The 21,131-nt window shown below is 35.5% G+C and overlaps 1 protein-coding gene across 9 annotated transcripts in view; it reads right to left on the reverse strand.

Annotated features, from left to right (window-relative positions):
• The window catches only part of EPHA5 (EPH receptor A5), a 312,460-nt gene that overhangs the window by 65,648 nt on the left and 225,681 nt on the right, over positions 1-21,131 (reverse strand). For 6 of the 9 annotated variants that reach the window (XM_084758021.1, XM_084758023.1, XM_084758027.1 and 3 more), the window contains 2 exons: positions 15,681-15,840; positions 9,444-9,549 (listed from right to left, as the gene is read on the reverse strand). In XM_084758021.1, coding sequence (XP_084614147.1) covers positions 9,444-9,549; positions 15,681-15,840 — 266 coding nt within the window. The remainder of the gene's footprint in view (positions 1-9,443; positions 9,550-15,680; positions 15,841-21,131) is intronic. The other 3 variants (XM_084758024.1, XM_084758022.1, XM_084758029.1) reach the window with 1 other exon arrangement.

Consider the following 21,131-nt stretch of genomic DNA (forward strand, 5'->3'; position numbering starts at 1 on the left):
TCAGCTGGTAACTGCTTTAAAACTTTAATGCTGGCCAGATGAAAATAAACTTTACCCAAAGGAGCCTAGATTTGATTCTGGAAAGTAAAATAGAATAGATATAGCAGTGTTCAAGTAACAAACTGATTCCCTAACATAAAGAGGATGGAGTAATCTTGAGGTAGAAGAGGATGTCAGTGAATAGGAAGATATGTGAAAATTATGGAATGGTGAGTTTGGGGGTCACTTTAGAGGAATAATGTAATTATAAAAACATTAAAAAAAAGAAAGGTTTTCTTTAATGTGAAGGGTTCTAAAATTATCATGCAAACTTGTCATCTCAGAATGGAAGCTAAGTAAAATGAGAACACTGTACACTGTGATGATTAGACTTCCTTGTGCCTTTGATTGGGCCTAGGGTCACCTAGGAAATGGTGAGGCACAGATCTACATGTGTCTTCATATCTCTCTCTCTCTCTCTCTCTCTCTCTCTCTGTGTGTGTGTGTGTGTGTGTGTGTGTGTGTGTGAGAGAGAGAGAGAGAGAGACAGACAGACAGACAGACAGACAGAGAGACAGACAGACAGAGGGATAGAGAGACAGAGAGAGACAGAGACAGAGAGAGACAGAGAGAGAGACACAGAGAGAGAGAGAAAGAGAGAGAGAGAGAGAGACAGAGAGAGAGACAGAGAGAGAGAGAGAGAGAGAGAGAGAGAGAGAGAGAGAGAGAGAGAGAGAGAGAGCACTCAGTGAATGTGGATGCTATCATAGCATGGGCTCAGATAGGAATAAAAGGAAAAAGCTAGCAAAATACATTTCGTACTTAATTTACACTGGCCTAAGAGCATTTTGCTGTTAATATACTTTTCTTATTTTACATTATATTTGAAAATCTTAGGCTTTTGTTGATTGGTGACATGCTCAGATGATAAAGGTGTTTCCTGGGCAAACCTAGTGATCTGAGTTGAATCCCTGAAAGTCACTTAAATATGGAAGGAGAAACCAATTACACAATCCTGTACACTGATGTTCACCTGGGTGCTGTGACATGAAACACACACACACACACACACACACACACACACACACACTCACAATAATAATCAAAACAAACAAAAGAAAATGCTTGAGATACAGAGAGATCATTCCTTCCAGAATTAGCCATTTATTCATTGCAGAAAGTAATGGGCTTCAAATTAAAACTTTTCATAAGTAAGGTAGATCCATACTCTCTCTATCAGGTTTCTGTATTTTAGGAGCTTTAATTATTCTAGGCTGAATGTCCAGATGATGAGAGACATTTAGAAGTAAAAAATTAGAGAATGACTCAAAGTAGCGAACCCTATACTATTTGTTCCCCAATACATTTCTCAGAAAAAAAAAACTCAGTAAAGGCTCTGCCTGAGAATTTAGACTTTTTAAATCTATTGCCTTGTGGGTGCAATGCAGTATTCTTCACCCTCCCATAGGGCAAGATGAATTCTCACTTTTTAGTGCTTGTAAATATTATAAATTCATTTTGCTTTCTGAGCATTATTTTTGTTTTCTTATGCAATAATTATTCATGTCCTCCCATGAGAGAGACACAGGGAACTCAACAAACAATGCATATCAAAGACAGGTGTGTCTCATACTAAATCTTAATTAGAAAAAAAATGAATAATGGTCACCAACAAAAGGAAGAGCAGTAAGAGGCTTCTAAATAATAGCTAATATGATCGCACACTGTTTCCTTAACGATTGTGGCCACAAGGAAGAGAAGCATGTGCGCATGTGCAAGGACTCAAGTCCATGCATGTCAAAGATCCAAAGCATAGAAATCATTGTCGGTGAGATGAGAGAGAGAGAGAGAGAGAGAGAGAGAGAGAGAGAGAGAGAGAGAGAGAGAGAGAGAGAGAGAGAGAGAGAAGGAGGAGTAAAGGAATTTTTATAAGTAAGAAAGTTCGACTACCATATGGTTTGTATAATGTCAGCTGTCACAGGCATCAAGTATATTGGAAGTCAGTGTTTTGACTTAATAGAAATCTCAATTTTTGAAACTGAGTTGCTAATCTGTAAGAAACATTATTTGATTTTTGATTCATGCAGTGTCATTCAGAGCACAGATCTTAAACTATATGGCTTTTGGACAATGTTGTAAATCATTTGGAATATTTCACTGTATTTCCTGGACATATTGTAGGAAACTTAGTTTTTTGTTGTTGCTGTTGAAGTTCTATCTTCTGGCCCAAGGAAGTGTTATTGGTTTTCAACACAGAGCTGCATTTAAGGGTCCTGTGAAAGAACATGGCATTGTTCCCTTCAAAAATGTCATGAAACTCTTAGACCGAGTAAGACCCAGTAAAGTCTATCCTGTTCTATCTGCTATATATCTTGATTTCAAGACAGAATAAACCACTCAGTGTCTTATAAAAATGTAGCTTATGCAATGAACATGCAGGGAAAAAAAAGTATGGCTTTCTTCCTGTAGCTTCCTTCTGGGTTTAACTCTTTGCTTTGCAATAGATGAAATCAAAACATCTCTAGATTCTCTCTGAGAACAGTTTTCACTATTTCAAATCACTGCTATTGATTACTTGTCTCAGTACCACAGAGTTTTTCCTTTGAAATGTTTCATTCAATACAGTGTCCTAAGATATAAGTGATGTTTGATCCGTGAGAAATTGCATGTGGGGAACTCAATGCTGCTGAGCAATTGAGCCAATAACAGTATTGTGGTTGGTTTCCTAGGATGATTGAGTCTCCACAGTGGGCAATTAGTTTTTGCTATGCTCCTCTTATTCCCAGCACCATTCTACCCTCATCCCGTTTGTCAGTCATTAATAAATTATGATATGCTTTCTAATATTTATTCAGAGCTTTTGAACAAAAACAAACCACATGTAATTATAAGAAAATAGATCGGCTAACAACTTTCAGAAATTAAATCAGTATGTTTGCCTGGATTTATTATAGGTTTATGAAGTCACATCAATTTCTGATTCAGAAACCACTGACATTTACTCTTAGTGAACCCTTTTAAAAATTTACTGGTGCTTGGGAGATTATAAATATTTGTTTATTTACCACCATTCAGTATTATTGCTATATTGAAACATTTTGTATAATTTTCTTCCTAGAATCTTATAATTTTGAAACTGTATTAACCCAGTCACTTTTGAGGGGAGAAACACATCAAACCATCTGTCATGCTCTTAAAGGAATAAAGAGATAAATATAAATAGTTTTATGGATATTATAATTTATAAAAGCCACTGCTACTTCCAACTTCATAATGCTGACACTAGATTAGTTATGTGTCAACTGCATGCTATAATAAGTTCAGGATTTTTAAAACTCTTATGTAATACTTTTGGATATCACTATTTATTTTCTGATGTACTAAAATTTTCTTACTTATAAGGAAAACACCTTTATGGGTCAGAGGTCTGTAAATCATATGTTGGAGTTATTAATATAACTGTTTCTCTAATTATAATCATAAATAATGGACAAATCATTTCAAATGGTGCTTGATGCACAGTTGATTTTTAACCCATAGTTTATGAGTAACTCATTCAATTAGACTAAGTTTGAAAGCATCAGAAGTCTCTTGATACTTGTGGACAGAAGAGAGAATATATACACAAAATGAACTACAGTTACAGTGGAATGTTTCCAACTTATATGGGAAAAAAAACAGGTACCTTAATGTAACATTTTGGTGCACAGAGAGAAGGCTTTAGCTAAAAAAGGAAGGAGGATTCAAAATGAGAAGAATGGTTGATGTAGTTCTTGGCATGTGGCCATAATTTCAACATGGAGATAGATGTAAGTATAAACTTGTTCCAAGATAAGGAAGAGGTCAGAGTGAGTGCAGAGTAAGAGCCACTTTTTGCATTCTCAGTCCATATGCTTTACATTGAGTCTCAGGTTTTATCAAGAGCATCTGCTGTGATGGACCACGCATTAACAGAATGATTTCTTCATCCTCTTCTTAGTTAATGGACACTGGTATGTTGAAAGACTTATTCTTTGGAACCTGCCACAAAGCTTTTGCAAAATACATTGTCATTGGCTTTAGAGTGAAGTGTAAGAGTTCTTCAATCAAAGAGAAGCTCAATCAAATGATCATTAACCCGAAGATAATTTGGTCTTCTATAGCTTCATAGGCTCGTATAACTAGTTATGTGGATATTCCTCCACTGATGTACATAACATTCAAATGTAAATATTAGTTATAGCTGGTATATATTTGCTATTTCCCAGCAGTCAAGAGGCAGTGGCAGTCAGAAATCTGAGTTTATGGCTATCCTGACCATAACTGGCTCTAGTTCCAAGATAGCTAAGTACACACAGAGAAACTGTCTTAAAAAAGAATCAAAATTGGAAATTATAGCTGAAAGTAATTTAGTTTATAGGGAGTTGTAAGGATATACAGAAATGAAAATAACAAGCTTTAGCAAAATCAAGGCTAATGATACCATTGGTGACATGAGAAATTATTGGAGATGAAGTATAATTTGCCAGGTAAGTCAGAAAAGACACATAATCCACTATAGTATCAAGACACAATGGATGTTAAGTTCTAAGTTGTATTACATTAATTGTACTGATTGTTCTGATAACTTTTTAAATGTTAGTTCTTTATTCTAGCAGTACAAAATTAGTTTTTTTAAATTAACAGTAGTTTACAAATTGCATGATTGAAAGTTATAAGAAAAACCTATCATGAAGAAAAAAGGAAGTATCTACAAAAACTAAGGCTCTGAAGGTAAAACCACTAACCCTGAAAACCAGATGACTGGAGGATCTTAATTCTCTAAACTCACAGAGAGCTGGATGTCCTGACAAAAATCTGTAATTAACACATAGCTATTGCAACATGGGCCTGACTGGTACGGATTTCAATTTTATCAAAAATCTGTTTCCTTGTAATGTCACTCTAATTTTGCCCTATAAAATTCTATCTACTTGTAAGTCTACTAAAATACAAGATAAATATTTGAGCAAAGGTGAATGTTATTATACTCATAAATTTACATGAGGAATATTAGTAGGGATTTGTAATAGGATCTCAGTAAACCTTTATACTGGACATCTGTCACGACTGAACCCCTTGCAATCTGATGTAACTAAGGACCAAGAAAAAAAATGAGAAATGAAGATTTTGCTATTATTTTTCAAGTAAACTAAGAAAAAGCAAAATCAATGCTTTATATGAAGCTACTTGTCTATATTTTTTATGCCACCACAATGTCTTAATTTTTACAGTCTAGAGTACATACACAATGTGCATTCATCACCAAAGAAACAAACTTACCTCAGGGATCAACGAGACATTTCAACAGGATTAAGTATAATTTTCTTAATGAGAGACACAGGCAGTAGCACAGAGCAGCTAAGTATAGGTACAGATTCTTCACATATTCAGAATAAACAAGAGAAGAACTTTGGTCCAAAAAATAACATTTTCTAGGCAGTAAGCCAATTTTCATACTAAATTTATCATCTTAGAAACATCTTAACATGAAAGTCACAAATGAATAGTCTTTAAAAAATCTCATCAAAGACCAAGCAGCAAATACAAATCCTTTCTTGAGGATATTTTTCTTGGTTTTTATTTTTCAATTTCGTATTTGGCAAAAAGCTTTAAGCTTTCAGGCTTTATGGGCAGCCACATGTATAAATATCTGTGAGTGAGCATCCATGAAACAATGCGGGCCTCTTATCTCCAAATGGACTCAGAGAACCAATTTGAATTAAAAAGAAAATATGAAATTTTCTTGAGATATAACCAAATATGAAAACATAAGAAAAATTTAGATTTCAGAAATAAAATTGTAAAAACCATTAAATTAATTAAATTAAATGGTTTAAATAAATTAAACCATTATTGAATTCTATGAAATCTGAATTGAGAGTGAAATAAAATAATCACTCCTGTATAGTCAGTTTACTTTGTTTTTTTAATGTACCCTTAAATTATATTTTCAGTTTTATATTAGACTGGGGTATGTGCTACAGTAAACTTTTACAATTTATGCCCTTATGTTTTAAAAGGAAAATTTAAAGGGAAAGTTACTAAGGAAAGAAAAAGTAACAAAAAAGCAGCAGTGAAAGGTGTTGTCTCCCACTTAACTAAAGACGGTGGAAATGAAAATTTCACAAAACCCACAGACTGAATAATTGCGGTTATTGAAACATTAAATCAAATAGGAAAAAAATCCTAAATCATAGAATGAAGTACCTATCAGTGTCAATACTCTTAAAGATGAAAGAGAAAGATCAAAGGACAGTTACAATTGGCTTACATTTCAGAGGACTTAAGTTGTAATATTGGGATAATTAGTCACAGTTTGCTGAGTGAGTGTAAATTCTTTTGTAATGTCATGGGACCATTTAAACAGTATTAGAAAATACAAATTAAAATTAAATGTTTATGACTTGCAGTATAAAACCCAATGGAAAAATGAACACCTTTAAGGAGGTTAACATGTTTTGGCCTTGTCTACAAGGTGAGTTCCAGGATAGCCAAGAATATGGAGAGAAACCCTGTCTCAAAAACCCAAAGTAAATAAAATAAAATGAGATAGTTCTTCAAGATTAACACAATTTCATATTTTCTACAACTACATCTAGTTAGAAAGAACCTAAAAGATTTTTACATACCAAGCCAACAAAAGCCTAAAAGGATTATGAATCACCGTGTTTGACTTCTTTTTGTCTTTAAAGCATATTAGAAATATGGTTGACATTTTCTTGCAATTGTTTAATTGTACAATAGTCAATGTGCCATACTCTAAACTTATATTTTCTCTGTACTGTGCATACAAATATAAAGCCACTGTTACAAGTGCATTTTGTTGTTCAGATATTAATCTAAATTATTATCAAACTGTCCACATTTGTAGAATTAATAATTTTTTGACTTATTAAAATAAACTGGAATCATTTACTTTGCACCATTGACAAATCAAATTAAGAGAAATGTTGGCAAAGATGTACCTGAGTTAGCAGTTTAAATTATCTTATTCAAGCAGTTAAAAAAAGAGAGAAAAGAATTCAAACTGAAAGGTAAATAATCACACCCTTAAGCATGTATGCATACTTATCAGTTACATTTTGTGTTACCAGAAAGGAAATATTTTGGCTACATTTGTGCCAATTTGACATAGGCTGGAGTTAGCTGGAAGAAGGAAACCTCAATTGAACAAATATCTTCCATACAATCATAGGGCATTGTCTCCACTCATTTTAAATAGTGCCTTTTTGAGGAACTGAACCATTTTGTCTCATTGACAAATTTATATATCTAGTATTTGGAATGTAAAGATAAAATGGAAACAGGTACAGCATCACTGGCTGTCTGAAATGAGTTGCTTTAAGGTGACTGTGTTTTCTTTTTTCTTTTTCTTTTTTTAAATTTATTTGTATTACATCTCGATTGTTAGCCCTTCCCCTGTTTCCTCCCATTCTTCCCTCCCTCCCACTTCCCCCCTTCTCCCCTCCCCTATGTCTGTGATTGAGGGAGACCTCCTCCCCCTATATATGATCTTAGAATATCGAGTCTCTTCTTGGTAACTTGCTATCTCTCCTCTGAGTGACGTCAGGCCTCCCCATCCAGGGGACATGGTCAGAAAAGTGCTGGGCTGGTGGTCCTGAGCTCTATAAGCAAGCAGGCTGAGTGAGCCATGGGGAGCAAGCAACACCGCTCCAGGGCCTTTTCATGAGTTCCTATGTCCAGGTCTCTGCCCTGTTTGAATTCTTTTCTGACACTCTTTGTGTATTACGACGTGAAAATTTTAGCCAAATAAACCCTTTCCTCCCCAACTTGCTTTTTGGTGTCTCATCACAGGAATAGTAACTTTAAGACAGGGAGAAATATATATGGAATTTAACATCTGTACAGTGCACCCAGCATAGCTTTCAGTAATGTGCCAGAACCCTAATATAATTTTGCAAAAACATGCAGAGGTTGGCTACATTTTTTTATTTGAATTTCACTTTAACAGATCTCATTTGAGTTAATGCAAGAAAATCCAGCTGTTACCAGATGACAATACTTAAGTCTAGACAAAAACGGTGACATTCAAATCTTTTAAGGAGAAACGAAAACCCTTTCAACGGCCACATCACTTAGGTCTGAGATAGACAGGCAGATGTGTAGAAGCACAAACTAATCTTTCTATGAAGAATAAAATCTAAAACCTCATCACTTCTGTCAAGAAATAAGCACACAGCCCTCAAACACTTCTTAAAATTGAAGAACCCCAACTTTCGTGGACAAAAACTATTGCTTGGAAAATATTATGTCTCTAGTTACTTGGCGAATTTGTTATTCTTTTGATTACTAATTCATTTTTCTGGAATGGTTGAAGTCAACTTATCACCCAGAGAACAGGAGTGTGGGCTCTCATTGTCTGTCAGTTAAGTTCAGAGAGAAGGAAAAAGTGAGGCAGAAGAGAACATTTGCCCTGGACAGCTATAGATTCCAAATATGAGTAATAGTGTTCTTAAATCAATGTTAAGTAACAGAATTCAGCACATGCTTTTCAGAAACCTGAAGATACAATGATTTTATGGCTTTTATGAACCTGATGTTAAGTATTCCAAAGTTGTCACCCTCACCTTCTGCCTGGAAAGAGATGTTTGTCTATTTTACATACTAATACCACATTACATTTCAAACAGTCTGTCCCTCTTACTTAATATCCATAATGATTGCTTCAATTAAACCATATAAAACTTATTTGCTATAAATAATGGATGTTTGGTTTATATATTCATACATATATACCTTTAGGAAGGCTTATTATGATCAGTTTATTGTCAAAACACATCTGGAAAAATTTCTGTAGGCTGATCTCGCATTTTAAAACTGGAATATGTAGGCATGCGGAAGATAGAATTGTGTTGTCTATTTACTTAGCATTCTGTAAAACCCATATTCAGTAAGGATGCATGACAATTATGTTTGTTTTGAAATCACCTAGAAACTGAAATAAAAGCAGTCTCTGAAAAGTGTGCCAATTGCCTATGACTATTTTACTCCAGAATATTTTCCAGATACAAATAGTAATCCCATTTCTCATATGACTAGAAGTCAGCTACTTTGGGATTCCTAAACAGTAACGAAAGTGAATCAGGCAATGATAAATTATTTTGAGAATGATAACACGCAGAATTATAAATACATTGCATTAGAAAAAGCTGTATGGTTCTATTAATCACAGTGTAAGTGATATTATGTTAGAATTGTTCTTGTGGAGAGTAGAGAGTATGTCTAAGAAGGAGAGAAAATATGTGATAACAATTGGCTGAAATAGGAACAAGATAAAACGTAAGGACTAAAGCTCACATAGCTGTTATCTACTGGCATGCTGCTTCTTTGATTTGTTTTAGGATGTGCTTAACAGCCTCATAGTTGGATCAAGGTGCCTAAGAGAGCAACTGCGAAAGTTCAGAAACTCTCTGCTTTCTTACCTGCCACTGAGGAGGAAGCCGATCATCACTGCCAACAAGATGACTCCCACTGTCACCGACACTGCAATGATGGGAATCTGGCTTTGATCATTGGATGCTGCAACTGCTGATAGGCGACAGAGAAAAAGGATTTGTAGTTAAAGGGACCACACGCACTCAAAATGTGAGTTGCTTTGCAGCAGGTGATTGATTCATGGTTGAAACAATTCACCCACACCCAGCTGAGGTTCCCTTGTAATACATGTTCTCAGAAGGAGGAAATAATTTACTCACAAATATAATTCAATAGCATCATTAGTCACTGATTACTTTCTCTGTTATAAAAATGTAGTGTGGATTGTAGAGTTCCAGGATCCTACATCTTGCAAGGTAAAGGGGGAATATTTTCTGTGACATCAAACATATTCATTTATATAAGAACATATTGACTATTTAAGATTTGACATTTTTGGCATTTGTAGCAAGAATATATTAGCTCAGGAATTATTTTCAGTAGGCAGAATGTCTAAAATAATGGTATATTGACCTTGTTTGAATAAAACACAATATCAAAATTGTAACATAAGTTAATAGGATAACTTCATATATAAGTCACTGTATTTTATAAATAGGATTATTGAAAAATTTCAGTGTATATTTAAAGCTTTATGAATATAATTAGACAAATTTATAATAATTGCTTTATTACACACTTTAAATGCATGGATTTGAAACACTATAATTTCATTAATAAAATTAGTATAATATAAGTATAAAATGTATAGGGAGTTATAGATAATTAAGTATGATAACTGTGTTTTTTTTACTGACAACTATTCCTATCTAAGAAATGTACAGCAAGCCAAATATCCTTAGGGCTTTCATACTCTCTGAATAGGGCCCTAACTTGCATCTGGTTAGTGACTGAATCATTTTGATTCTTGAAAGCAAAGCTTGAACAAATTCACAGTGTCAAATCCATGGTCTTTAAAAGCTAATAACAGGTAGATTTTCTGTTTTCTTTTCACCACAACTTAACCAGATGTTGGTCTACGTAATTTGTTATTTCATTTCCCTCTGCATTATTTTGTAAGCATATGGTGTTTCTGTACAAGGCAAATTTATTTTATAACCAGCTACTTGTCTTGACCTACATATCAGCCCCTACAGAACAATCTACAGATTTCAATGTATTCAACAGCTTATATGAGTGAAATATTATTTATAGACTACAAGTAATATAATTATTTGTAGTATACAAGCCTTTGTTCTTATCTTCCCTTTTCCTCTTTCAGATAAATTTACTTGTTTTGATTTTATGTTTTTGGATGTTCAGCTTATATATGTCCCCAAAGGGGCCAATGGATCCCACGGAACTCGAGCTACTGATGGTTGTAAGCCACCTTGTGAGTGCGAGGAACTGACCTAAGGTCATCTGGACAAGCAGGCAATGCTCTTAAACACTGAGCCACCTCTCCAGTTACTTACTTTCCCCTTTGTTGGCTAATAATCACAATTTAATCATGTATTTATTTATTTATTTTATTATTTTTCAGTGTATGTGCACCTTTATGTTTGGAGATCATAGGACAACTTAAAAGAGTCTATTTTCGTCTTCAACCATATTGATCCTGGGTATTAGACTCAGGTCACCATCAAGTTTCTGGCAAACTCCTTTACTTTCTGAGTCATTTTACTGTTCTAATTTACATGTTCTTTAACATGATTTTTTTCTATTCTTTCAAGATGATTTCTATGAAATAGAAGTGAGATGTGGGTTATCAATGATTCAGGGAGAAAAGCATCTCACTGTCAATTTATCTGGTTGTCAAACATCTATTACATTTTAGAAATGCCAATCCTTCAAATAAAACTAGAGTAATCAATTTAGCCATTGTGGTTATGCATAAGTATATAGTCTCCATTGTGTTACCTTACATTGTTGTTAAAATTATTCCTTTTCTTTATTATATTTTGTTGCTACAAAGACCTTGGTGCAATGTATTAAATGCTAACTTGCTTATAAAGGTATGTTTGGTTTTCAGTTCCTATTTACCTACCTATTTCTCCTTAATTTACCTTCTTACTCCTATTTACTGACATCTTAAGAGAGTTATATGGAAAGAGCCTCATATAATGAAAGTCAGTAATGTTCTATTCCTCTGAAACCTTTTTTTCTGAATCCAAGTCTATGTATGATGTTTGTGAATTCGATGGATATATCATTTACATATCTGCACTATGATAAGTAATTTATCCATTTGGAGCACATATCTCAGTATTTAAACCATTTCTCCCTGTTGCTTGGGTAACCAAAGAAGATAGTTACTTTTTTAACTGTATCCAGAGCTCTGTGTTGTGCCATGCTCTTTTCACCTGTCTCTGTGTGCTTGACCTTGATGAATGATATGATTCCCTCCTCTTCCCTCTTTCTTCCTCTCTTTCCCATTCCTTCTTCTTTTTCTATCTTCTCTTCCTCTCAGATACATAAAGCTCTGTTTACAATGTCAATTTTATGTTTCTGATAATCATATCTTCCAAAGATTGTGTCTGTTTTTTGATCGATATATATTTCCTTTTATGTGGATTATATTATCATAGAAAATAAATATAAATATATATATAGTTATTGCCTACATAGCATTTATAGACCCAAATGTTGAGAAAAAGTAGAAGCAAACATACCATAAATCAAACACCCATGCTAACCTGTTTATACTCCCTTGTTTATATTAAATATTACTTACTATTATTCAATAACTTCTTGCCTATTAATTACTAAATATATTTATAGATTTTTTGTTCTACTTTCATCTTATATTTGCATCAATATCATTTTGATTGATACTCATATAATAGGAATATCTGAACATTATTCACAAAGTATTGAGAACTCATTAGCATTATATACATGTACATTTTAGAAATTATATATTTATATTAAGTATAAAATATACTAATAAGTAAAAATACTACTTTTATTCTTAATGAAAAACATAATAGATACCAAAATTCCTATTCTAACATTCAAAACCTTTTTCATCTGCCCCGTACATACCTCTGGTATCAACCAGCCAATTCAGTAATTATGGATTTAAAGCAAATGGAGATGTTCGTTATCATAAGTGAAAAAATTGGAAAATTTATTAATTTTGTTCAGATACAGTGGTGCATGCCTATGAATAAGCATGACACTTATCATGAAAATGAAAAGAAAGGTATTTGTGGAGTTTTGAATGAGAATTGTCCCTCTAGGCCCATGTATATGAATGCTTGGTCACCAGTTTATGAAACTGTTTGGGAAGGATTAAGAGATGTGGCTTTCTTAGAGGTAGTGTGTCATGGGGTGTACTTTGAGAACTTAAAAGCCCACATCAATCCAAATAAGCATTCTGTCTCTGCCTCTGCCTCTGCCTCTGTCTCTTCGTCTCTGTGTCTGTCTGTCTGTCTGTCTGTCTGTCTGTCTGTCTGTCTCTCTCTCTCTCTCTCTCTCTCTCTCTCTCTCTCTCTCTCTCTCACACACACACACACACACATCTGTCTCCCTATCTCTGTTTCATTCTTGTGTATCATAGCATAAAGTCTTAGCTACTGCTCCAATGGCACTCATGTCTGCCTGTTACCATGTGTCCTGCCATGATGGTTACAAATTCATCCTCTGAAAATTTAAGGTCCCATTCAATCCTTTCTTGTGTTCTGGCCATGATGTTCTTTGGAGTATTGAGGAAGACATTTGGACTTTAAACTAAGAAAGCAGGCAGACACTATAAGAGGGGCTCAGTGGGCCATCCTACTCAGATCATGAAAAACATGTTTCTTCTCACTCATCTCCACCAAAAAAAAAAAAAGCAAGCACAAAAAGAAATATAAAATGTACAACTTGTGGAGAGAAAGATTCCCAGGAAATTTAAGGTTGGAGTTTGTGCTTTAAAAGTTGAGGGGATGTTGAATAAAGGGTGTGGGGCACCTAGAGAGCATCATCAGTTGGCTAATTGTGAAATTTATGAAAACAATAGGCCTAAGGAATAATCCCTTCCTAAAGTGCAACAACAAAACTTATGCAAATGACATCAAAAGGTGGGCCAACTTCATCCAAAGAATGTGAACCTAGCAATAGCATCCAAGTTGTTTCAGTTTTGGGTTTAACAACTGGAAACTGTAAAAGGTTTATAAAACCTTTCGCTATGGTTAAAGAAGGCCACTTTGAGGACATTCCACTGGGACTCTAGGTAAGACAAACAAAGGAGATGTGGAAATAGAAGGAACCAGAGGGTCCTAGAAACCTACAAGAAGAACATTATGATGGGTGGATCAGGGCCCAGGGGTGTCTGTTCAAACTTTTGCACTAACCAAAGACAATACAAGTACTAAACATTGAACCCCTACTCTGATCTAGTCAATGGACAGGATATTCATCACAGTTATGTGGAGAACAGGGACTGACTCTGAAGTGAACTCTGGTGCCCCATATTTGTCCAACTCCTCTTGGTAGGGAGGTCTGATGGCACTCAAAGAAAGAATAAGCAGGCTACCAAGATGAGACTTGATAGCCTATGACCATACAGTGGTGGAAGAAATCCCCCTTGATCATAGACCTAGGCGAGGGGAATAGGGTGAAAGCAGAAGGGAGGGAGGAATGGGAGGATACAATTGATGGGATAACAATTGAATTGTAATCTGAATAAATAAATTAATAAAAAATAAAAACAAACAAACAAATACATAAATAAATAAATCTGGTAAGTGCCAGGGAGTCCCTGTATGGAGTCATGGAAAGACCATTATATTTAAGCTATGAAAATAAAGTCTAGATAGCACTGGAAACACAAAAAATTTGGAGATGCCAATGCCATGGGATATTTGACAGTAAGAGCTACACACATGGAGTGAAATAAGCCAAAAATCATATGTGTTATATATATATATATATTGTGTACTTTGTTTCTATAATTTTTAGACTATTACAGTGTTCAACACTAATAAAATATATATACAACTAAGACTTTTGCAACAGGCAGGTTCCATAACATATCTTTTATAACAAATACATTTTAAGATTAATGTATGAATAATAATTCATTTTTGCATTTTCTGTGAATTTTCTGACCATATAAATATACACTATTAAATATATTTAAAGATTTATCTGAAAATTAAGCATTAGAATTAATTTTCTTCATTTCTAATTAAACTCAAGTCATTCAATTTTCTTTTTATAGGAGAGAAATACATAATTCTACCAATAACATCTTTTTAAAAAATACTTCCTAGTGGGGTAGCACCAGGGAACCTGTTCATTACTTAATTACAGCTATTTATATAAATCAATTAAAAAGCTTTAAACAGAAGCACTTTTCTTTCCTACAGAGCCATCTCATATAAGTTTACTAAAATTGTATTTTAATAATTATTCTAATAATTATAACATTGATCCAATAATCACACTCACATTTTGTTATTCTTTAACTGTGTGTTTTCTTTTTCATTGCAAATTAATGGAGCTGTGTGAAGCACATCACATACACACATGCACACACATATCTTTAAGTAGAGACATACATATACACACTCACATGACACTTCATAATCCTCATGTATGTTAATTCCTTAACAGAAAACTAATAGTTCCAGCTACAGTGTGCCTAAGGAAAGCATGTTTTTTCCTCTAGTTTAGGTTTAACGAGTTTGTTTTAGGACAAGTGATCTAAAAATCTTTTGTTGAGGCCTGAGGTTATGTGTTATGAAATTAAATAAGTGGGCACCAAAGAGCATTTCAGAACCATTTCCAGATTCTCCATTCCAGGACTCTGACACAGATTTAATTTTTACTTTAAGAAATCAGATTGGATTCTGAAAGCACCATTTTCTTGTCAAATTCAATGCTAAGGAAAGCTCCCTGTAGAATTTTCCTAGAAAGACTAGAGTAGCATAGTTCAATAAAACAAGTAAAAAGTAAATGGCAATAATTCAATAAAGCATGGCACCTGGGGGAACGTAGTCTTTGAAAGCACCGTTTAAACATTTCTTAAGATGCTTGATGTAGCAGGTCCCAGTGGACCAAAGCAAGGAGGCGAGACACAGAGTGATAACCTGCAGACCTACCATTATAGCATGGCAGAGGCCTCCTACCTGAAAGGGTCAGGACTGAAGAGAGAGAAGGGAGGAAGGCCTGACAGAAAACCCTGGGAACCGTATCGATCTATGGACCCTCTTCTGGTAACTATTACAGAGACAAGGTAAGTAATTAAAATGACTTACACACTGGTGTGGTTTCAAACTCAAATCTTCGGCTGAAGACACCGTAGCCTGCTGCTGTACGTGCTCGAATTTGGAAGACATACACAGACGCTGGTTTCAGGCCCTCTGCAGTAATAGTGGTCTCTTTAGACTTGATAATTGTGTAGCTGGTCTCTTGGTCCTTGAATTGCACATGTAACACAGGAAAAAAAAATCAGTCCTTAACACATGAATTACTAACAAGAAACCTCATAAACTGGACCAGAAATGAAAGACAGACATTGAAAACAAAACTAAACATCTATCTGCCAGCCCTGGAGCAGTTTTGTTGCTTGCAAATGTTTCCAGAACTTAAACCTTTTGATGCCATTCTATTTACTGATCTGTCGTATATGCCTTTGGCAGTAATAAATTTGTAACATTTGATAATTTTAGAAGTGGGGTGGGAGAAATGATTTTAGAAGTGGGGTGTTAAGATCATTTGCTAGTCTTTCAGAAGATCCAAGTTCTGTTCGCAGTCCTACAGGATGACACAGTGCCTGTAAGTAGAGTTTCAAGGGTCCCCATGCTTTTTTCTTATTCAATAGGATCCTGTAGTCCCATGAGACATGCATGTATATGTGCACATGCAGATACACACACACACACACACACACACACACACACACACACACACACACACACACACACACCAGGCTGCAGTTTTCTGACTACGTGCTTGTTTCTGTAGGAATGTCCTCTGGCATGACCCCTAACATGTTCGTCACTTTTACGGGATGCCGAAATTATCTCCTGAGTATTCAGATTAGATGTAAGCTTTAAATGTTCCATTAATTTGATTTTTAATCATATTTAAAGATTGTGAATTGAAATAAGAACTTCCAGCAAACTTTAATTTTGACTAAACAGGAATCAATAAAGAAACTGGCAAGAATACAGGACTCCTTTTTTTTTTTAATGAAAGGTTGTGTCATAGGAAAAACTAGTAAATTAGTAGTTGGAAATAGAACAGAAAAGAAACTGGGCACTAAACAAAGAAAATATGTTTCTATGTGAGAGATAAGAGGCCCCATAACCATATGCCTTTTTGTGTATAAGGATAAAGAGCAGCATTACATTGACACTCTTATACTCTTATAATAAGGTGATTGTGCTGTGTCACAGTACCGTGTCACACACAGTAGGCTGTGTCTCTGTGCTGTGTCACATAGTAGGCTCACTTTTATTTCATTTTTTACTTTGGAATAGGACCTGTTGCCTGAGTATCCTCATCAGAAGGTGGTAACAATGAAACAAATAAGGTACATAACACTTTGTGGATTAATATACATGACCTAATTGATGTTCAACTTATCCTGTTCCACACAACCAAGGCAACTTCTAATCATTTTCTGTATCACCAACAATACTACACAGAGCATAATTCTGTAACCACACCTACTTTAAAGCAGCTTATCAGTTCCTATTTATAGTCCCCAACATGTCAAATCACCAAGGATCTAGTTATATCCAACTCATCTCTAAGTAGGAATGGTCTAATTTCTAATGGAAATAGGTTTTCTGCCTACCATCCTAGGGTGATATGAAAGGGACTTTAGCAGAGACTTCTGGCAGCAGGAGCCATAGAGACTAACTAGACAAGTCAGCTAATGGAGGGGAACACCAACCAACCCACAAAAACTTCAACTCAAAATGTAACCTGCCTATAAGATGTACGTGGATAAATATAAAACAGATATATCAGAAATTGAGGGAGGGTCCAACCAATGCCTGGCCCGACTCAAGACCCACCTCATGGGAGAGAACCAACCCCTGACACTATTCATGATATTTTGCTATGCTTACAGACAGGATTCAAGCTGAGTTGTCCTCTGAGGGGTTTCCCCAGCCACACTTCTAAACAAACGTTCAGAATCACAGTCAAACATTGGCTAGGCATGGGAGCCTTGTGGAAAACTTGGGAGAAAGAGGAAGGGACCTGAAGGGGACAGGAACATCACAGGAAGACCCACAGAGCCAACTAGAAAGGGCCCAGAGGGCCTGCTGAGATTAAAGCACCTACCAAGGACCTTGCATGGACTGGACCTAGGCCCCTTACAATGATATTGCTGATGGGATGCTCTAGCTTCATGAGGGTCCCCTAGAAACGGGAGCAAGGGCTTTCTCTGACATGAACTCTCTTGCCAGCTTTTCAAGTACTTACCCCTGGTGAGACTGCCTGGCCAGACAACAGGGGAAGAGGACATACTCTGCCCTGATAGGATTTTGATGAGCTGGGGTGAATGGGGTTTGGGGGCTCCCTTTTTCTGAAGAATAGGAGAAGAGGGGAAGGAGATGAGGGAGGATGAGACTGGGAGGTGAAGAGGGATGGGGCTATGACCAGGTTGTAAAACAAACAAACAAATCAATAAATAAAATTAAATCATTTTAATTAAAAGAAAAAAGTAGATTTCCTGATTCATTCTGATTTTTAGCTTTTAATGCATAGATTAATTGCTTAATCCATAAAATATTGAAGGTATTTGACTAGTATTTTCATAATGGAGTTGAAGTACATAATTAAATGCCAGAAGATGAACTCCAAATACCAATTTATTTATTCATAAGCCCTTCTTCTTCTACTACTATCTATTTTGTTGGTACTCATAGAACAGCAGTTTTCATATCTTTATATGTTCTTAAATATTTTAAACAGAATTTTGTGACCTATTGTAGCTACTGATAGTTCAGGGCATGCTCAAATTTATTAATGAATAAGACATTATATTACTTACTACTTTTTAATTTTGAGCCTAAATACTATCAGTTCACAGTAATAAACTTTCCAGTTTGGTGCAATTAGAGCAATAACTTTGAGTAAAAAAATGTTTAAAATCTGTTTGCTAATTTTATTTTCATCACTGAGGTAACACAAACAGAAATGTAGTACAAACTACGGCTATATAAAGATATATTTGCTATTAATTTAAATTACTTTTATCATAAACAATAAAGTTAACCCAGAAGCAGAAAGACTCAAATGGTATATACTCACTTATATCTGCATATTAGCCTAAGGGGCATGTCCCACGAAAGCCTTCACTTACCAGGAAACTGAGACAGAGGGGAGGACATTCTAGTGGGACTCTAGATGAGAGAAGCATGGGAAAATGGCAAAGTAGAAGGATCCAGAGGGTCCTAGAAGCCTACAAGTAGAACATTATGATAGGCAGATTTGGGCCCAGGGGTCCCGCTCAAACTAAGGCACCAGCCAAGGACAATACAAGCGGTAAACCTCAAACCCCTACCCAGATCTAGACAATGGACAGAACACTCTCCACAGTAGAGTGGAGAGTGGGATATTACTTTCTCACATACTCTGGTGCCTCACCTTTGACCATGTCCCCTGGAGGGGGAGACCTGGTGGCACTCAGAGGAAGGACAGCAGGTTACCAAGAAGAGACTTGATACCCTATGAACATATACAGGGGGAGGTAATCCCCCTCAGGAACAGTCATAGGGGAGGGGAGTAAGGGGAAAATGGGAGGGAGGGAAGAATGGGAGGATACAAGGGATGGGATAACCATTGAGATGTAACAAGAATAAATTAATAAAGGAGAAAAAAAGTTCTTATAGTAAAATAGGGAGGACATTTTTAAGAGTACAGGAATACTGACATTTGAATTCTAAATATATTAATATGTATTTATAAGACTCAAGACCTCAGGTTGCTCTTATCTACACTGGAGATGAATGTTTATCAATCTAATTGAGAGGAAAATCACAGAACAACAAATAGTTAAATTTGATTACTCCAAAGCTTCTATGATTGAAACTAATAAATAGTAGCAACAATAAAATGCACTTTGCAAATACATTGAATATTTTATTTTGCAAAATTAATTTATAAGTTATTACACAATAACTGAAAGGGCATTTGAAGTAATGTGTGACCTAACATCAATTACACAAAAGATACCATTGTTCATTTTTATGGTTAACATATCTTAGTTATTCTACATCTACCATCTGATTGCTCTTTGTCCTGCTGAAGTTAGTTCAATACTATATTATAAAAATAACTTAGTAAAGATGGTAGGTATGTAAGTGATTAAAACTTATTATTATACACTGAGAATAATCTCAGTATTTTACAAAATGTATTTCCAGTTCACTCCTTAAATTACTGTAACAGGCTAATTTTCATCTTATCACAAACTCTATATATACCTCTTCAGCAACTTTAGGTCCCTGGCTGCCAACTCGTTGGTTAGAGCAGGGGTGTTCAATGCATTGGTGCCCCCAGCTGAGCAAATGAGCTACACTCCCCAGCTGCTCCATGAACACTGCTCATATGTAGTGCGGGGAAAGCCCAGCAAAAGGAGCCAGCTGGCAAACAGCCCGGCAAGGGGGCAGCTTCCCCTTTTCTTTTGCCTTTAATTAAGAGATGGCAAGAGGCCCATCACCAGGCCGGAACAGAGGAGTCCAGTGACCTCTATTAGAGCAGGGCAACGGTGGGTAGATTTGCCAGCTGGCAAATGTGTGCATCCTAGAAGGCTGTGCCACCTGTGGCTGGCCAAAAGCCATCCAATAAAAGAGTGGTGTCACTCTGAAGTTTCCAAATGAGCTCTGGAAATCTACCAAAAACCCCACTTCAACATGGTATAAAGGTTCATTATCATTTCCCCTCTAGAAGTGTTAGGAAAATCTTTACATGTATATGAGAATATTTAATAATTTGAATAGATAAAAGCTTAAGGAATTAATGATATTAACAAAAGGAAATTATAACTTTTCCAAATATTGTATGTGTTGTTACTTTAAAATGAATACAAGGATACTTATTATTAGTGCATTGTACACTTATCATATAGAAACTATTTCCTCAAATCAAATTAATTTTTAAAAATATGTGTGTGTATCTATGCACCTGTACATGATGAAGTACGTGTAAATGTATACTCAGGGTCTCATTTGAACGTGTGCACATGTACTTGATGATCAAAGGGCAGTCTCTCAGTGGTATCCTCACAAGTGCAATCTACCTCTACTCAGACAATCTCTCATTGACTTCAAGTTCAAAATCAGTTAAGAAAGATTTCCAAGCCTCACACCTCAGAGATCCTCCTGGATCAACCTCCAGCGAGGTGACAAGCATGCATCAGCACACCTGATGCATGATGAAGCCAGGCCTTCATACATTTCCAGCTACTGCTTCTCCAACTGGTATTTCCCCTGGCTTTACATCATTTTTCTTACTCTCAGTTGTAGAGATAACAAAATATACAAATAGACCACCAAATGTGAACTATTAAAGAACAGATCATGTTGGAGCTCAGATAACTGAAAAGAGATTCTCTTTTGATGAAAATCGTACCAGAACATGCATGGACTTCATCAAGAGTAGCAGTAGAAATTAACACTTCCAAAAATACATGCTATCTCTGTGCTCTCAAAGAAGCAACAGCTCAAAGAATTAAAGAGACAGCCATC

This window comes from Acomys minous (genome assembly GCF_964271855.1).
Source record: "Acomys minous genome assembly, chromosome: 15".
Classification (NCBI taxonomy): Eukaryota; Metazoa; Chordata; class Mammalia; order Rodentia; family Muridae; genus Acomys; species Acomys minous.